Source organism: Ochotona princeps, chromosome 25 (genome assembly GCF_030435755.1).
Source record: "Ochotona princeps isolate mOchPri1 chromosome 25, mOchPri1.hap1, whole genome shotgun sequence".
In the NCBI taxonomy this organism is placed as follows: domain Eukaryota; kingdom Metazoa; phylum Chordata; class Mammalia; order Lagomorpha; family Ochotonidae; genus Ochotona; species Ochotona princeps.
Window position 1 is genome coordinate 18,681,953 of NC_080856.1, and position 20,692 is coordinate 18,702,644.

General features: G+C 41.2%; 2 gene segments (V, D, J or C); both read right to left on the bottom strand.

The window, feature by feature from the left end:
* Window positions 1-20,692, bottom strand: part of LOC131483381 (T cell receptor beta constant 2-like) — a 41,092-nt gene that overhangs the window by 16,826 nt on the left and 3,574 nt on the right. Inside the window, 1 exon segment of the C gene segment in view lies at window positions 8,275-8,284. Coding sequence covers window positions 8,275-8,284 — 10 coding nt within the window.
* LOC131483373 (T cell receptor beta variable 29-1-like) lies at window positions 13,758-14,906 on the bottom strand. The segment is given in 2 exon segments: window positions 13,758-14,454; window positions 14,769-14,906. Coding segments are annotated over 2 exon segments (414 nt in total).

Here is a 20,692-nt window from a genome sequence, read left to right on the forward strand (position 1 = left end):
ACCACCCTCCCCCACCCTGCAAAAGGGGGGCTTTTGCAGATTGCAAAAGAAGATAGAACACGTAAGGGCCTGGATCCTTGCAATTCTCTGATCTCACAGGGATGTAGTTTCCTTTGTGGAAGAGCTGGTATTGTGGAAGAGCTTGTTTACAAGCCCAGGGCCCTCATAGGGATAAAAGTCTTCTCCATGGCTCACGCTCATGAGCACAAAGATCTTTCTCTCCAATCTACAGCCCTTGGCAGGACAGTCAATCTCAAGGCTTTGACAAACTAGAATCCCAATGTCGAATAAGAAGAGAGATGCAGGGTTCTTAGGACATGACCTTTCAGCTCAGTTCTCCTTTCCACCAAGGCCACAGATTATGAGTATTTTAAAAGAGGAGCTTGGTTGATAGGCTCTCACCAAATGAATTACAAGAAGACAGTAGTACTGCAGCCCTCCTTGGCAGCAGTGCCTTTGTCTCTAAGTGTTTTAGTGGTTACCCTGGAATCTGCACAAAAGGTAATGGAAACGAGTCCTACGTGCCAGGAGCTGAGCCTGAACTGGAATTACAGCACTAGGTTGAGGTCACATATTAGAAAGAATCTGGACAAGGGTAGTCTATTTTCTGATCAGAGTCCCCCGGAGATAGAGAAGATTAGCGCATGGTGAATGGGCCAATGAGTTCAGTAACAAAGAAATGGAATACAACGTGAGGGGACTTGAAATTTTTCAGCTTAGGAGCAGTGTATACACAGTGAAGTTTCCCAGAGAAGATCCTATTTGAGAGTATCCACTGCCACTGTCACTTACTGACACATAGCTGAGCCTGAGGGGTGTAACATGGAGATGGTATGTGTGCTAGAATCTGATTACATGAGGCCATCAGAGGAACCTTCCCAATGGGCTGCTTCTTCTGAGATCCTCTATGCTCAGGGCTCGTGAGGGACAGTGGTCGGCCTAGTCATGTCCAAGTTCTCTGAAAGGTTGAAAAAGGAGTGAGGAGATGCTGAACAAAGTGAGAAAAACTCAGACTCTTTGGGTGAAACTAGAAATGGCATGTAGGCTGGAGGGACTGAGTCAAAGACCCGAGAGTAAGCCAAGGGAAAGGCCAGGTGCAGCTCATGGGATTGGAAGGGAGCACAGATCGCCCCCTGGCCCCATTTCTGCCCCAACTGCCAGGCCAGTTCCTCCCCACCAGGAGAACCCCTGCTTGTAGCTCCCACCTCTCCACATTGCACCCTTCCTGTGACCAAGCAGAATGGGGACATTAATGCATTTGATGTTAGATGTGTTTTCTTTCTCTTTTAAAGATCTATTTATTTTTATTTGAAAGGGTAGATTTATATATAGAGAGGAGACAGAGATGGAAAGATCTTCCATCCACTGGTTTACTCCCCAAGTGGCTACAACTGCTGGAGCTGAGCAGATCTGAAGCCCAGAGCCTCTTTCGGGTCTCCCATGTTGGTGCAGGAGGCAAGGATTTTGGCTATCCTCTGCTCATTTCCCAGGCCATGAGCAGAGAGCTGGATGGGAACTGGAACAGCTGGGACATAAACTGGTACCTGTATGGGATGTTGATGTTTGAAGGTGGAAGATTAGCCCATTGAGGCATAATGCCAGCCCTGTGACATATTTTTCAAGAGCTTTCAGCCAAACCATCATGCTGCATGCTTTCCTTTGCGTTGAATCCCACCGTTTAGCTTTTCAAAAAGTGCTCAGATTGTGAGATGTGGAGAGTAAAATTTTTCAGTGCATGGAGGAAGGCAATCACACTCCAGTGGATTATGCCTTGCCTGTGAACACAGATCTCAGAATGGCAGGACTGGCCCCAAGTGGCAGGGTCACATGGAAAGGGTTGTGGAGTATGGGATTTGCTGCAGGTGGTGTCCACAAGGTTTCTTAGGGACCCATACAGAAGTCTCTGAAAGGCAAATCATACATCCTGTTTCCTTGTGGTACTATCTCCCTGGCAGAAACATACTGAATTAATCTTTTCCCTGGAACCTTGCCATGACCTTGGACCTGTCTGCACCATGTCTAACATGCAGATGATATAGTTCTCTGTGCTTTCAGGTGGCTGAAAGGTTGTGGGGCCTTTCCTGTTGTCCCATTGAACATGCTGCTTGGTTAGGCCCCCTTCTAGTGAGGTCTTTGTGGACCCCTGCTTTATGGGATAAGGGGGTACATCTGCATGTATGAATGAGTCCTATGGGGAGATGATCTTTGGTAGAAAATAAGAATAGAGAGTTTTGGAATGGTGTTTGTGGCTTTGTCTTTCTGTCTAAAAGGGAATACCTAAAAACAGGATTTTCTCAAAGAGAAGCTTATAGGATTAGCTTTTGGGTGTTTTATGTTCCTCCTCAAAATAGGATCGTATCCACCACATGGCATAAGGTTAGTTTCCTTCAAAGGAGCAGGACTCCCCACACAAGCTGGGAGAGAACCGTGGGTGGGAAACAGCACCTTGTTCTCCAGGCTCCAACAAAGAGGGTGGGTTTAGACCCATCTGCCCAAATGCAGTCTGAATGTATGTCTGGCTCTCATTATTGTTTACACCTAACTATGGATGCCTCTGTCTACTCAAAGGCATTCTCCTTGCTTGTATTGATCATTTAGCATATTAAATTACCGTCTTTTAACCACAATAACAGAATCACTTGTATGTGGTTGTTATACCTCAAGCATTGAGTACAACTCTCATGTATTTCACCATCACAGCCTCCTGTCAGGGTGGTCTATTTTGTATGGAATCACATGAGCTCTACGAAGACACAGCAACTCCAGGTCACACAGCCAGTACTCAGCTGTAAGGATGGATTAAGCATCAGTTTCCTTTTAAAACCTGCATGTCTACAAGCAACGGACATTCGAAGTGAATTCTCCAAGTCACTGGGCCAAGGAATGCAGGGATGATCACAGAACCTTTCCGTGTTAAAACAAAGCTCGTTTCCTTTGTGTTGCTACACAGTAGAGTGTTTCAGATCTCTCAATAGTTGGAAAAACAGATGTATGTCAGGTTCCATATTGCTACTTTCCTTTCTCTTCACACTTTCCACTTGAGCTTCCTCCCTCCTCACCCCATCAAGCATGTCTCCTCAGTTTCCTGTCAACTTCTCTTTGATCCTAGTACTTTTATCACCCACTATCCAGATAGTCAGTTTCTGAGCTGTCATTTCCTCATTCTACTTTTTCCTTCCTTTCTCTCTCTCTTTCTGTCTTAATGTATGTATATATCAAGATGTACCAATATATATATAATGTGAGAGGAAGGGAGAAAGAGAGAGTGTGAACACTCCCACTCAGTGGTTCATTGCCCAAGTGCTTGCAACAGCTGTGACTGGGCCTGAGACAGAGCCAAGAGCCAGGAACTCAATCCATTTCTTGAGTCATCAGCACTACCCCTGACTGTGTGTAACAGCAGAAAGCAGGAGTCAGGGAGCAGAACTGGGAATTTAACCCAGGAACTCTGAAATGGGGAGCTAAATTTTAACTCCAGCCTAAATGCCCATGCTAATTTTTGTTTTCTGAGGATGACACTATTTCTCTTTATCCGATAAGAATGCTACCTTGAATATTGCATCTTGGAAAGCACTGCCATCTGTGCACCGAAGAGATGTTCTGTGTAATCCAGCTCACCTGAAGAGTGGGGCAAAGCCTAGATGCCTCATCTGGCTGTGCGTATTCACTCCCACTTTCTAACGAATCCACAGAACACACACATTGCATTTAGTTTGTAGGCTTCTAGAGAGGTTGAATGGGGATGTCTCTAGTAACTAGGGTTCCAAGGTTATTTAAAGATAGATGCATTTTTGTAAGGTGCTGGTCTTTCTGTTCACCTGTCAACCACTTTCTGTCCAGTCCCTTGCTGGGTCTGCTAGAATTGTTTCAATATCTTAAATTGGCAAAGGTGAGCAGAAGTCCTAGAGGAAGAACTCCAGAAGGCGATTGCTACGGAAACACCTGTCCATAATACAGAGAGCATGATCAATGTACTTACTAATTTTTCTAAGTCATATTAAATCCAGACTGACTCTCACAAGTCAAGTTCAGAAATAATCTAATCAGTTGATTTGGTTTCCTCCACACATTTGATTTATAAAATGTCTAGGCAGTGCCATCCATTTGGAAGGCAGCCCAGAGCATCTTCAAACAATTCCTAAGGCTTGGAGTGTTCTAGCCACACAGACACTGATGCTTTTCTCAACCAAGGACTGCCGTCTTTTCCAAATTCTGAACTTTATTAGAGCCCATTATGTCTAGTGTGTTGTCTGGTCTTGAGGAAGGTAGCAGAGAGGACTTGGCACTCAATTCTATGTGCTTTTCTGTTCGAATATAAACATTTATTCTAACATAAAATTCTGCATGTCTGAACCCTCCCTGTTAGAACAGTCTAGTTAATCTCTTCATGAGCTTAGACAGCCTAAACACACACACACACACACACACACACACACACACACACACAGCTTTTGTAGTTTTTCCCAGAAACATTTACTGCTACTTGAGAATTTTTATCCTTTCTCCTCCATGTTGTTCATATACTCAGGAACTGTGTACTGAACTTTAATGACGTTCCAGAAGTTCATCTAGCCTAAAAGAAAAGGCAATGAGGAAGGCAAAGAAGGCCCTTGCTTTCACGATATTAATGTGTGTATGTCTGCACACCTGTGAGTATGTATAAAGATGAAAAACAGAAAAGAAGTAACTATACCTGTCTACGTAAATGCTTTATGAAGACAAGGATGATGAGATGCTATTAAAATAAGGTAAATTGGGACTATGACGTGCTCTGACTGCTCAAGTGCAAGGGAGCTTTACAGGAATTTTCTTTGGCAGGATTGCATTTGAGTTAAAGAATAACCACTTGGGAGGAAGATGAGTGAGAAGGAGCCAACTATGGGAGGTGGAGAGAGGAGGTCTTTCAATATTTTCTCCTGAGTCTTTAACAAAAATATATTAATGTACATGACCAGTTACTTTGTAAAACGAAATAAAGCTGTTGTGTAGTGATGGGTATCTATTTTGCCACTGATTTTATTGGTAAAGGCCAATGATTTGAAATAAGGTCATCAACACATTGAAATATTCTTATAAAAATTAACGTAAAAAAATCTTTGAGATGATGTTTATAAGACATTTTCAAGAGAATAAATACTAAAGCATTTGTTACATGATTGAATTTAAATAAAATGGGTGATTTTGGTTTTCCTCACTTTAGAATCTATATATACTTTATAATAGGACATGCATTTTAACATAATTAAAATAACAAGACAGACAAACAATTATAGTAAAATTTTATAAGACACAGTTATACCTTATCCTGAGAAAGGGGTTGCTAATGCAAAAATGGTACATGTTAAGGAAAAAGTAAGTTTCAATAGTATCTCAATTATACATTAAAATGTTATACATACATGTTTACTCAACATGGTGTCACATGCTGAATCAAGTTACTTATATCTCTTATATTGAACATCCATTCAAAACACTTCATTATTGTATAATTTTATACAGTATAAACAAAGACCGACAGAAATTGTGTAATCATATGCTAAAGCTGTAGAACCAAATTTTAAGCTCAAATGTCTAACTAACCACAGTGCTTTACTGCTTAAAGGAGACTGCTGTCTGTAATGTACAAAGGTACTCTGTACTTTAGGGAATTTGTTGACCTCTCAGGGAAATTGGAGTTTGGGGTGGGAAGGTAAACTATCACTTGATCCATAATATAGCATAGACATTCCTAGGGATCCCTGTGGTCCAGGAAATCAACTTTGTGGAAGTTTAAAAAGGTCTCTGGAGCTAGTACACAACCAGGAGCTGGCAAGGAGTCATGCTTTTTATGGCCAAGAGATGGGATGAGCTACCATCTACTGATAGGATAAACTAGAGAAATAACCCCAATAGCAGTCAATGAGTAATATTATTTATTAATATTGGCATTCAAAGATTAAAATTATTTTCTGAATATTCATGGTCACTTAGTAGTCAGTACGATGAGTGGGATTTGGGGTAGAAGCTTCATGGGGTCATGAAAAACACTGAGAGCTATGAAATAAAATAGTGTCAAGCTTGACAGAGGCAAGCATAAGTATTTTATGGAAAACCTGCTTTTCAGTCCAGAATTTAAAGGATTGCCAAGGATTAATTTGCTGTATTTTTACATGATGCATGAGGCAACAAACCACCCACAATGAGAATCGTCAGAAACCACAAATAAGGAAAAAGATGGGAAGGGGCATCTAGTGTTGGCATTATCATATAAAAATTCCAAATAAATGTTTAATGTCCTTAGAGAACTAAAATAACAAAATTTCCCAAGGAGAAAATGCCTTACAAATGGTCACTTATGACTGGTTAAAAAAAGTAGACTTTCTAAAACTAAACTAGTATAATTTAAATAAAGTCAGTTGAAATTTAAATGGCTTACTAGAGCTGGGATATGAGTTAGTCAACTGGGCAGCTCTGCAGTTCTAGTGAAATTACCCAGAATGTGCAGCGGAGAAGCAAAACTAAGATTGAATAGGTAGAAACTAGGGAATCACGTGGCGGGAAGTCAGATGTAGCCCAGACACGTCCAGCAGGCCAGTTCTCCTGCCACAGAAAAAAAATGACCGGAGCCATGGACTGAGATAAACCCACAGAAGACTCCCCTCTCAGGACCACATGAGTTAGACTGCATTTATTACTCCAGAATAACATGAAGACACATCCAGAAAGTAGGTTCAAACAAGGCAGTGAGGCTGTGAGTTGAGGGTAAGCTGGGAGAAGCAGAAGCAGGTACCACGAGACTCCGCGATGTGCTGTGAAACCGAACTGTGCATTCTCCCAGCCATGCTGGAGTCTAGCCTTGATTACACATTTTCTAGTTAATAATGAAGAACGATGTGCATGTCTGTCAGTGCTGTTTTTCTGTTTTGAATGTCATGAGGAGGCACCCAGGAAAGAGCCAGGAGCAGCTTCTCAAAGGCAGCATAGTTGTTGGCAGGTATAGATGGGTGTGGTTTTACACCTGAACACTACACTTTCTGAAGGACAGTTCTCCATGGGGCCTTGGACTAACATGGTCTCCCCCACTTCAAGTTAATAGTTATCCAGGGTGACTGTAGAATGTACTGAGAATGCAACATCTTGAGATAAAGAGAGCTGGCCAGAACAGCTTGGATTCTGTTCCTGGCTCCTGTGAAAACACAGTGCTTTTCAACACTTTAACTCAGCATGTCATGTTTTCCCTGAGATACAAAACTCAACATTAACCATGCTTTTTATGGTATAGATGGGGTGTAGGAGGACATTGTGACCCGAAAAGGTCAGTGAGCACAGGACTACAGTTGGTTGGATAATATTTGGAGGAGAATAACCAAATGGCTACCTTTTGTATACCTTATTGGATATCATCTGCATATGTATATGAGAACACCTGGTGGAATATACAAGACAAAAGGAGTTCCAAACAAGCATTAATGGTTTTGTTGATAAGCTCAGCACTTCCTCCCTTATCCTATATGACCCTCAGAGTATAAAGTCTGATGCTACTAATAAACCTCGGCTTTTGACCATCAGTCAGGGGTCCACGCGTGTTATTATCGGCTCCGTGCACCAAGTCCATCGCTGCGGGACAGCGACAACTGGCGCCTGAACGGGGACTTGAAAGAAGAAGAGAAAGTGCAGCGGAGACCCCCACAGAAAGTGGTGAGTGGGACAATGGGCCAGAACCAGTGTAGGGCACAGTCTTTTATCTCTCTTATGCAGAATTTTTTAGTGAAAAGTGGAACGAAGATAACTAGGCAGCAATTGCATTCTTATTTAGAGCTTGTTAGTGAATATAATCCTTGGTCTCCAGATGAATGGACACTAGAAACTGGACTTAAGAATTTTACTCAGAAAAATGGTGAAAAGGCCGGAAGGATAGAAGATATTCAAGTTAGTTTTTGGATTATATCGGCTTTAATTAGAGCTATTATTATAATTTTAGAAGGGGAATCTGCAAGAAATTCCTCTAAGGGGAGACACCCCCAAAATGTAGCTAAAAAAGAAGTGTTTCATAGTAAGAACAAGGAAGAAAGAGAAAGGGAATCCTTAAGAGGCCCACCTAACAGGAAAGGACGCTGTAATATGGCTAAAAAAGAAACGCCTCATAGTACAGATGAGGAGGACAGCAAAGAGGAGCCCGTGAGAGATTTCCCTAATGGGAGACGCCACCGTAATGTGGCTAGGAAAGAAATGGCTTATACTACAGATGAAGATGAGAAAGAATGTGTGAGAGGCCCTCCCACGAGGAGATGCCACTGTAATGCAGCTAAAAGAGAAAGGCCTTATACTACAGATGTGGAAATTAGGAAAAGAAAACTTGGAAGATGTTACCATAATGTGACTGAAAATGAAATCAGAACTAAGAAAAAGAAAATTTTCAGTGTTAAACCACAGGATTTCTCTAGTGAGGTAAATGAGGCTGGGATAAAGCAACAGTTAAATATCAGCCCATGCCGTCTTGCTCTTAAATCTGATCAAAAATGTTTCCAAATGACTGATGTTCCCCGGAGACCTCATGAACTCCGATTGCTTTTTCCAATCATACTTAGTCAAGAAAATAACCAACCTACCTATGAAAGCCTAGATGTTAATGCCATCATAGCTTTTAAAAAGGCTTGTGTGTCCTACGGACCTACTTCTTCTTATGTGTGGGAATATTTAAATGGCTGGAGCCAGGGAGCAAACTGGATTCCTTATGATTTTGAAGTAATAGCAAAAATAGGGTTTTCTCCTTCTCAATATTTACAATGGAAAATGTGGAGAAGCGATATGGCTAAAGAAAAACTGCGAACCTTAGGAGCATCAGGTCGGCAACTCCCTGGTGGAGGACAACTGACTTATGATATGTTGGTCGGGGACGGACAGTGGGTTACTACAGAGCAACAGATACAGCTACCTCAAGCTGCGCTCATGCATATACGAGACGTAGCATTGTGGGCATGGGAGAAAATTGAGACTGGGTCTGAATTTGCAGGCAGTTATACAAAAGTCATTCAAGGAGCCAAAGAATCTTATGCTGATTTTGTAAGACGTTTGACAGACTCTATAGAAAAACAAGTTAAGGGAGAAGGCACTAGGAAATTGTTGTTAAAGCAACTGGCCTTTGATAATGCGAATGAGGACTGCCAGGCTGTTATTCGTCCTATAAAAGAAAGAGAGGATCTTCTGGGTTACCTGAAAGCCTGTCTCAACATAGGGACATTTAAGCACCGTGCCCGCCTAGCAGCACTTGAAACTTTTGCTATTCAAAAACAAATGAAGGCTAAATGTTTTAATTGTGGCAAGCCAGGACACCTTAGAAAAGATTGCCCAATGCTTCCTTCAACTCAAAAATACCCTGCGGATGCTTTTAACAGTCACTCCCCTGGAATATGTCCTAAGTGCCGAAGAGGCCAACACTGGAAAAAAGAATGTAAATCCAAATTTGACCATGATGGCAGATGCCTGTGGCCAGAAGACTCTGGGAGGGGTCAGCCCCAGGTCCCAAACATTCACAGGTTTACAAAATGGGAATCTTCAGAGAAGCTACAAACTTAAAACTGCCACTGTCTCATTGCCCCACCTGTGCTCCTCACCCTGCAAGTATAAATCCTGGAGGCTGAAATTCCAATCAGTTGTGGTGTATGCATGTTATTCATATACAGCATTGCTTAATCATGTATACTAATTTTTAAGTACAAGTCTTTATATTAAGTTAATTTTTATGTTCACTGCCTCATTACATTCTCATTGTTTAAAATTAACAAAAGCGATGTTCTTCCTTTAAGGAGTGTTTGGGTGATGTCATTATATCATTATAAAGTGAATGTTTCCTGTTTTGTTTGTTAATGTACCCGAGTTGTAACCGCATGTCTTTTGGAATATTTTATAATGCTGAGGAAGCTGGCCTTCAGTTTAGTGGCTAGCTTTCACAATAATCACCAATTTCAAGGTCTTTTGTTGTGGTAGATGTTTAGCAAACTGACTTCATCTGTATATCCATTGCAACTTTTGGGAGCTTGGAATTCAAAGAAGATACTAGGCTTTTGTAAATCCTGAGGGTTTTTTGGGGGGACATTTAATAAAAATGTGAAATTTTACCATAAATAATTTGGTATAAAATTGAACTCGAACACTATTTGATTATTTCAAGGTATAAGTTAATGTGATATTCATTGTCTACAAAGTGTTTGCATGTATTAATTGCATGTATTAATGTAATTCTTGTGTTTTTGGCTGGTTATCAAATCTCTCACTGCCTTTAATGTGTCAAGGTTTTGTATTTGTTTTAAAGATATTTGAGTGATGATCTCGCATCAATAACCAATTGTAATCTATCATATGTTATGCTAATGTCAACAACAAATCTTGTTTCAGATATTTTTAGCTATCCTTAAAAAAGCATTTAAGAATTCAAAGGTTTCAAATCCTAGGGATTCCCTTGGTATTCTTACGAGGCCTCAAGAATGCCAACGGATCTATCTCCCGTTTTGTGGAGACAGTTGACCAGGCTATTGGATTATACTAAGATTATTGCCAAATAACAAATGGAGTAAAATTTTATTGTGTCAAAACGTTGTATACATCCATGGAGTTGTGAAGGTTTAATTTTAGTTTGCGTTGCTAATTATGTATTCTTAGCATGGCTGTATTGCTGGGAAGACTGAAATTTGCAATTTTAGATTGATGGAGGGATTTCATAGCATGATCAATGTTTTTGTCTGAGTTTCTCAGTTCAAAACTATTGACTTAATGGTTTCACTTACTGGTTTTTGGTGAACACTACTACTAAGCTTGGTTGAGAATAATATTTTCAAGTCTCCAAAAGTGTGTGTGTGTGTCTGTGTGTGTGCGCGCATACATGTGTGTCTTAACATTTTGTCCTTTGTAAAAAGTTGTTTCAAATTGTTATCATGTGTTGCTGTTTGTTTATCAAGAGCAGGTTGCCTTGGGGCTGTGGCAACCTGCAGCCACGCCCAGAGCTTTCTGATAGGATTGTAAAATCACAAAGATGTTAAAGTTATGCTTTAAAAGCAGAGGGGGGAATATGCTACCCCTGTAAATGCATTAATTTGGTCTTACTCACCTTAAATTTTGTTCAGATTTTGTCTCCTGGTGAGCACCAGCTCTGCGTCACTAGAGGCTGCTTGCAGGCCCAACACAGATGCCTTCGGTTTGATGGAGGAACCCAGCCACTCACAAGTGGAGAGGTCCTGACCCCTTGCTAACTGTGGGAAGAGGGTTTGTTTGTGTTTTTCTAGAAACTGAGCTGCAGCCTGTGTGGGTGCCAGCTGGTAATGTAAAGCCCTGGACTCCATTCACCGGAGGAAGCGCCTGCAGTAAGACAAATTCGCGACTTCATTCTGAAAGATCCATCTCCATCAAGGAGACATTGGAGGAGGAGAAGGAGGCCAGACCCCTCCCAACACCGGGTGACGTGAGGGATCCTAAGAGATTGGTGCATCAAGCGCAACTGTCCTTGACATTATGATGCATTTGATAAACACTAATAATCCGTGGGAAAGGTTATGCTCTTGTCCCTAGAATTTCCTGATGGATCCTCAAAACTGGCTCATCTGACCTCGAAAGTGCTGCAACTCCCTTGAACTCAACGCTGCCCCTGGAGAAGATGGAACCCCCAGTGGAGCTGCCTCTAAGAACTGAAAAGCTAAATTTGTTTAATATTCCTCTGGTTCTACTACAGGTCAGGAGTGCAGAGAAATTCTCCACCTTCTTAGAATGTTTGAGGAAGACTTTAAGTGTAACTTGTTATTTATAGATTTTAATGACCTTAGACATTAGAAAAGCCATAGAAATTTGTGGTGGCATCCAAGGACGACTCTGACACCCTCTTAAAGGAGGTTGTGTGTATAGAGCAAGGGGGGTCACAGGGTGGAGCAGGAGGATAAGAGGAGCCCTCTATCCTAGTCCCGGAGACTCCCGGAGGCCTCCCATGTGCTTTCGCTGCAGAAGCAGTGGATATCTGCCTCATCAAGGACATCGAGAACCGTATCCCGACTGCCAAGGAGATCACAAGGAAGATGAGTGCCCTTGGAGGCCGAGAACTCTGAGGTCAGTCCTTTCCTATTGGATTTCTCACAAGGGATTGAAGCAGCCCAGTACCCTGCTCATAGGGTCTGGTGACCTGGGAACTTAAGCCAGGAGCCCCGGGAGGCACTCAGAGAGAAAAGGATTGTAGGAGGAGCTTCCTCTAGTTCTTAACTAGTTCCAGCCTTGGCTCTCAGCCCTCTCTTACACCAACCATCAGGGTTGCTTGTGAGTCCCATGTAGAGTTAAATTCTTCCTCACTCACTAAGTTGTTGGGGATTTCCCTGCTCACCTACCTAAAACTTTTCTATTCTTCAATTGTTAAATGCAAAACTGTGCTTAACCTCTATAAACTGCAAAATTTAAATTGGGTTAAGAATCTCCCTGAAAAGCTTTTATTAATTTAAAACTGTTAATGCTAAACAAGATGTAACTGTAAAGAACTTTGATGTTATGTTTGAACTCAGCTGCTATGTATGTCAATGTTGGTCTTTACACTGTTCCTGTGCCACTCTGCTTTCGGTTAAATAATATTGTTTCTCCCCATTTTTCTGCTCTCCCAAGAGCATGTTTCCCCTACATACATCATTCAGGCCTAATTTTACAAAACACAGAAGGGGGATTTGTAGGAGGACATTGTGACCCGAAAAGGTCAGTGAGCACAGGACTACAGTTGGTTGGATAATATTTGGAGGAGAATAACCAAATGGCTACCTTTTGTATACCTTATTGGATATCATCTGCATATGTATATGAGAACACCTGGTGGAATATACAAGACAAAAGGAGTTCCAAACAAGCATTAATGGTTTTGTTGATAAGCTCAGCACTTCCTCCCTTATCCTATATGACCCTCAGAGTATAAAGTCTGATGCTACTAATAAACCTCGGCTTTTGACCATCAGTCAGGGGTCCACGCGTGTTATTATCGGCTCCGTGCACCAAGTCCATCGCTGCGGGACAGCGACAATGGGGCACACACAGATTCCTTCCACCCTGAATGTTTACCCCCAACCTTAGTTATCAGATCTACCTGTGTTGTCCTATCTGTCTATAGGAGCAATGACTCGTCTTCCTAATGAGTAATACTCTGTGTGTGTGTGTGTGTGTGTGTGTGTGTGTGTTCTGTCCCACAGGACACAAGTAGTGAGAGTCCTGTCAAAGATGCAGTGGACTGAAGTGGTAACTAGCGCACTAGGACACGGTGAACTTACCTTACATTTCGTTGTGATTCCAGTGAGCCCACAGAGTGCACAAATATGTCACAAGCTCTTTAAGAACACTTGGACCTGCTCAACCTATGGCCCAAGCAGCCAGAATAGGTGTGTTCTACTATAGAATCTTTTCTTTCACTGGCCTTAGCACAGTCAATAGGCCAGACTAGACAACAATACACAGCATACCCAGACTTCAGTGCAGATGTTAGTGAGGATGAAGCAGTGGCCCTTACTGAGCAGTGCACCTCTTCCCTGGTGGATGATAAAAGGAATAAAGTGTAGGAGCTTACTTCTCATATTACAGGAAATATTCCAATAGTCCCCAGACCTCTGGACCATTCCAAGATCTATTTGTGTGGCGGGTTCCTAAGCTTCTGTAGCTTTTACATGGTTCTAACATGCATCTGGCCTATTGAGGTATCTAGAATGCTTCATAATTCCTTATTTACTAAGGACAATCAGTATGTCATTAATACAATAGACCAGTCTTCAAAATACATTATGAGAATGGTTATTATATAGGTAAAATGATAGAAAACTGGCTAAATACAATCCTGTGATAAGACAGTTAAAGGGTATTTGTAATTTTGCTAACTGAAGACAAAATATGTCTAGTTATCACTACTTAATATTTCCAGGCACTCTCATGGAAGAAACTCATTAGTTTCCCAGGAGCCACTCTTCCTGTCCATGGATGGGTAAGACCTACAGATTCCCTCACTCATTCCTACCCATGCCATCCACAGAGTCCCAACAGCTGTCTCTGCCCAGGAACCGTGGTTTTCTCCCTCTGTGCCACTCTGGCAGGGTCCTCAGTTGCATGTGGGTGGGAGCCAGATAGGAGAGAGCTGGGGTTCTTGCTCAGATCTTTGATCTGTGTCCAGCACTGTGTCTTCAAAGCTGCAGAAGTAGAAGCTGCTGTCTTCAGGTCTCAAGGTGTTCACAACGAGGGTTGAAAATGTCAGGTTGGGACGACTGATGGGAAACTTGTCTTTGGTGAATCCACTCTCATACGTGGCCTCAGAGCCCTCATTTGCAGCTGCAATCAGTATCAAGCTTTGTCCTGGGAGCTGACGGTACCAGAACATCACGGAGGCTGGGCTGTCAGCCTGACACTGGACCATCATGGAGCTTCCATGCTGACAAATGGCTCTGATTGGCTTCTGAGAGACAAGAACACTAAACACAAAGCCTGGTTGCAGAGACACAGAATAGGAGAGAAAGAGAGGGAGAGAAGAAGAAAAGGCCATCAGGATTGACAAGCATGGAGTTAAGTAGCTCCCTGGGCTAGGGGGATGTCTTAATGTCCCCTGGGCTCTGAGATGACCTCACAGCAATGTTGGGTTTTCGTTTGTTTTGCCAACGGATATTCTATTAGGACTCTGTCATCTGAGATTGCCCCCATCATCTTCTGCTCAGTAAATTCAGACCCTCTGTAGAGAAGGTTTCCATTTCTCTACTAAGCATTAATGGAATCGCATGCTTCCCATGGGACAAGATTCCTACCTCCTCCCTGCAGAAGCAGCATGAAAGCCAGCATCTTACGTGATGCCCTTCACCCTGTGTGAAGTCGCTGAGAAGTCAAGCTTGGGTTTGTCTTTCCTCCTCTTGGCCCTGCCTGCTCTGTTCTCCTCTAGCAGGGTCCTGCCTATGAGGTGCAGAGTACGAAGCGTTTTAGTCTGTACCCTAGTGGAGCTTTCAATTACAGTGGTTTCCAATGTGACCCAGCATGCATTACCACCTCCCCCGACCCATCTATCTACCACTTTCCACCCCATCCCCATTGTTGAGCTCCACATATTTGCTACTCTTTGGGTATACAAGCAGGACCAGTATACATTATTAACTTTGGAGGACCAATTTTGAAAGAATTTCAGAGGGTGAGGGACTTTTATAGCTGAATTTTAGCTGTTTGTTGGGTCTTGATCAAGGTTGTTCAAACTGAACTTGTTATTACACACACACACACACACACACACAACTTCAAGAGTGAATTTTTATCTCTACTCTTCTTTTCCCTTTAGGACCAGAAGTTAATGTTTCTCCTCCCCTACCTCATTTACCAGTTCACAAACTAAATGCATTGGGTACATGTATTATCTCTCATATTTATTTCCATATTTCAGTCATCACGATAATAACTATTTTGATTCCCTCTGCTCTAATTGAGCATGATATAATCTATAAATAGAATTTGATCACAATGCTGTGAGCTTTCTCTGTTATCCAAGCAATTTATCATGTAATTACCTGAAATAGTGTATACTTGCATAAGATCTACATTTTGAGCACTTATTCTATCATTTTCCTACATTATTCCAGTCTGCTTGTTAGACTGTGCAGATTGTTATTGTCAATAAATCTGAAAGAAAGATTAAAATTAATAGGTAAGGCCTGATTTCAATATATGTTCAAATTGGTATGAACAAAAAATAAGTAACAGAATGTTGATTTTTTTAATATGATTAGGTCTTTTATGTTTAGGTCTTTTCTCCTTCTCATATTAATTTTGTATGTGGATGACTCAGGGTTCTTAGGCCTGTTCATATTTATTTTGTTTTTATTTTATAGATACCAAGTTATTCCAGTACCATCTGCTTACAAATGACATTATTTTCTCATTGTATGACTATGAAACTTGTGCCCAAAAATGATGATATAAATGTGGGTCAGTTTCTTAGATTCTATTTTTTTTAAGGTTTATTTATTTATACATGAAAGGCAGAAAGAGAAGGAGAGATACAGAAATAGGTATCTCTCCTATCTGCTGGTTCACTCCCCAAATGGCCACAGTGTCTGGAACTGGACAAAACTAGAGCTAGGAGCCAGGAGCTTCCTCCAGGTCTCCCACATGAGTGCAGGGGCCCAAGGACTTGAACCATCTTCCACTGCTTTCTGAGACCCTAAGCAGAGAGCTAGAGCTGAAGTGTAGCAGCCAGACAGGAACTGGCACCCATATAGCATGCCAACACCACAGGCAGAGGGCTAGCCTATTACAGCACAGTGCAGGCCCCTCTTGTATTATTTTTAAAGATTATTTACTTATTTTAGTTATATTTTAGAGGGAAATGGAGAATCTATCTTTTGTTGATTCACTCCTCTAATGTTTGTAATAGCCAGAGATGGGCCAGGCTGAAGCCAGGAGATCAGAATTTCATCTGGGCTCCCAGGTGGATACTGGTATTGAAGTGGTAGGGGCACAGTCTGCAGCCTCCTAGGTACATTAGCCAGATAGATTGAAAGTGAAGGAAGCAGAATGAGAGCCATTTTCTCTGATTTGGATGAGGGCCTTGCAAATTGTAACTAAACCATGGCCTCAAAACACTCTCATTTCTAGGATTCTTATTCCATTCCCTAGTTCAACATGTCTACTATTATGTCAGCTCCATACTGTGTTAATTATTTAGCTGTGTTCTAAATCTTGAAGCTGGGTAGCTAAAGTGCTCCAACTATATTCGTTTAAAATATAATTTGGGGTATTTTAGAGCCTGGGGTTAGCGCAGTAACACAGCACATTAAGCTGCCACTCTGGGCTTCCACATCCTGTATTGGAGTTCCAGCTTGATTCCCACATAACCCACCTGTTCCAGGTCTATCACCTTGTGCCTGAGAGGCAGCAGGTGATAGTGTAAGTTACCACCACTCACCTGGGAGACCCAGCTCCTAGCTTTGGTTTGCCCTGGTCTGAATACAACGGACATTGTTGGGAATCGAATCAGTATATGGAATCTCTTTTTCCTCCTTTCTGTCTTTTTGCCTTTCCTAATGATTCTCTGTTCAAATAAGGAAGTCAGAATGAATGAATGAATAAATATTATAGAGGAGAGGTAAACTTTAATCACATTCTTTGACAGTATAGGCAAAAGCATAAAGAATGAGAAAATATCAATTCTCTTTGTGCAATTTTCCTCTGTGAAACAGGCACACAGATTGAGGTCCAGATGCCCCATAGTAGACATTGCATGGTTTTGCTGTTGAGGAGCCCAGGGAGGGGCAAGCAGTAGGAGTAAAAGCACCCTGAGTGCTGGTTAGAGTGGAGGTAAGTACCTTCAAGCCTCCCCTGCCTTCCACTAGCAGGATGCCTTGGAAGAGGTACCGGAAGTAGACTTCCATTAAAATCTTCAGACAAAGAGATAAAATGAAGGGTCTGAGCATGAAATGTTAATCTGTAGAACAACAAGAAATTAGAATGGAGATCTTCGATAGCAACATGCTTCAAAGAACTTTCCCCACATCTGGAAAATTCAATCAGATTTGGCAGCTGTCCCTTTAGGAGACTGGAATTTCTGAAGCTCTTGATTCAGTAGTGACTCTCATGTCTCTGGTTGTGACCACCAGTGTCTCTTGCAGGAACTGAGTAGCATCACTGTTGTGAAACCTGAGATGACGGGCAAAGAGAATTTACGGAAACCTGAGCCTCCTGCTACCTGCTGTGTTGAGAGAACCAAAGTACTTTGTCTCTGACTCATTAGTCTCCTGCCTTTTACTAGCATATGTGAAATGGCAGTAGGCTATCTTTCTAGTGAACATGGTAGCGTTTTATAATGTTCACAGGTCTTAACAGGAGGAATTGAATAATTGCCTGAATCAGATTATCTAAATCAGGTATTCTTTTTGCTTTCAGCCTAGGTCTCATCTTGATTCTTAATGTGTCATGTAATTCCAAGGCTCAAGGTCTTCTCATTTAGTGTCTTAGAAGTCATTTTTCATCTCCTTTCAGAGAGGAGAGTGTCTGGCTGCTAATGTTTTATGCATGGTCTGGATGATTTGTGAAAAGAATAAGAGATTTTTGTCTAGTTTATAAATTATACTGCTGTAACCCAAGTTTCTTCACAAGTTCTCTCTGGTAGTATTTTAAAATAAACAAATGGCAGAGAGCATATACTGAAATTCAAAGGAACCATATATTTCCATTTTCAACTGTGGCCAGGCAATAATTCCAGCTGTAAGAATCAGAAATTTGTGAGTTTAACATCAACTCATCTTCTTATCTACCACAACGCAGACTCAGAAAGCAGGATCTGTAACTGAATTCTCAGTGATCATAGAGCAGGGTAGACTTACTATTGCTAGGGAGAATCATGTTTTCATGACGGGCATGGATTTATGAGCATCTGCTATCTTTGTTAGACAAGGAAGTGTTACATGAGCAGTGAACATTCTTGTACGGGATTGTGAATCCTTCTCTCCTTCTGCTGCCCTCCTAGTGGACTGTGACTGTTGTCTTTCCTTAGGTGAGTTATTGCATGGTGGTGTGTATGCCACCCAAGGTTGACTAGACATTTTCACAAAATCATATATGAAAACTTGTGCCTTTTGCAATAAGGTTACTTTCATTTTTATGGTTTTATTTTTAATGTTTTCATTATTGAATGCTATGCCTTTGATGATACAACTTAGTGTAAATTGCATAGGACAGGTACTTGTGTGTTCTACAATAAAGTTGGTGTATAAGTGATGAGATCTCTTCTCTACCAGCTTTCACCTAAGTCTGATTCAATTGAGCCAGCACTGAGGACTCAACAGAGGACAAGTGAAACCTGGGTTGTAGTTGGGTGTTTGTCACTGCTATTTGTAGGGGATAATTAAATTAATAAATCCTGTGATTTGATTTTCTATAATTTGTTTTTATTTTTTCAGAATGGTCACTTATTTTTTATTTGAGAGAGAGAGAATCTTCCATCTGTTTATTTACCCCCTAAAGATTTACAATGGTCAGGTAAAACCAAGAGCCAGGAACGTCGCCTGGATTTCTCAGGCCATCGTCTCCAAGAAGCTAGACCAGAAATGGAGTATCCAGGATTTCAGTTGGCACTCCAACGTGACATGCAAGTATCTCATATGGTGGCCTGACTCACTGTGCGGCAATACCTACATCACTATTTCTGCTGAAATGAATTGAATAATGTCTTGCCCAGGCAAGAAGACATTTCAAAATTCTTAAAAAAAAAAAAAGTCTAGCTGGATCAAATTAGGAGGATGCTGAAAGACAGAGTTCATTTTATTTCAGCAACACATTTTCTGCATTAATGACATGACTAAGATGATAACATGAGAGATAAATGAAGTTGCAATGCATCTATAGCGGAATTAGTCATGATGATTAAAGAATGCTGCAAAACTCCCATAACTAATGCGGCTATGTCCTCTTGCTCATCATTGGCAAGATTCACATTCTGTTCACAGTCCTTCATAACTCTACTTCAGAATGTGGGTGTGGAAAATTTGTCTTTGACACTTTGGTTCTGTTGCTGGTACAGTAGCAGAAGCCCAGTTTTTGGCTGTGTGACTTAGAGCTTCACTTTATTCACTGGGTTTGAGATCCATTCAACCTAGGATGGAAGTTTACCTACCTTGGATTCAACTACCTGATCATTTAAAAAGTAACATAGAAGCACCGTTTCTTCTACTATATTTGCAGTTGTTATATAGAAAGAAGTTACTAAATGTAGGATAGTAGAGAATATTGTAATTAGTAGAGAATATTGCTAGTATGTCAGACTAAAATAAACAACATGGGATTTTTAGAGAGAAAAAAAAGTCTTTTTTTTTACTATGCTGTCCTTTTTACCCAAAATAAGAATTCTTAAACTCTTTCCACCCTAACCTAGAGTAGAACTCCAGTCATATGCCTATTTAACATTAAAAGATTTTTGATATTAACTCAAATCATGTGTTTAAAAGCAATTGCTTTCTTGGATACTTGGAGAGCAATTCTTTGGTCATGTAATATCTCAATCACCTAATGTGGTATATCTAATTCAAATAATAGCAAATAGTTTGTGTACTACCCATCTCTACTTTATGGTAAGTACTAAAGATATTTTATGTGCTTTCAAGTGTCAGTTTGGGAGCTCCTCTTAGAACGCTTTCTCAGTTTTTTTGTTCAGCTCAACCCTCTTCTCCCAAGTTAAAGCCTTTCCACTTCTTTTGATGTCTTGTTATTTGTTTTGATATAACCCATCCCTGCATTCTTTCCAGTTAATCTATCAATTCTCACTGTCTCCTGCGTTGCAAGGTGAGGGTGTGTTGGAGGGGGCAGGTGGCAATCCTGGGAGAGGTGCTGAATCCAGTATAGCTCCGTTTCTACCAGCAACAAAGTTCTGGTGGCAATAGTTACAATGGGAGCAGTTTCAGATGACACTGGGAATGAACACAACATCCAGGTGCCTGTTGCCTGCTCTTTCAACTGATACTCTGAGTCTGGGCAATGCTTGGTGGGGGAAATAACTTAGGAGTTATTGTTAGATCCCCAGGCTCATTGAGGACATGCTGAACATGAAAGTTTGAGGTTCATCATTCTGTTATTTAACACTACTCTGTGAAGATGTATTTTTTTCCACTGTGGAGGTTGATCTTAGCCAGGAGGTCTGTGATTTTTGCTTTTTCTCAGAGAATGAATCTGCCTTTTCATTCATTTTGGGAAGAAT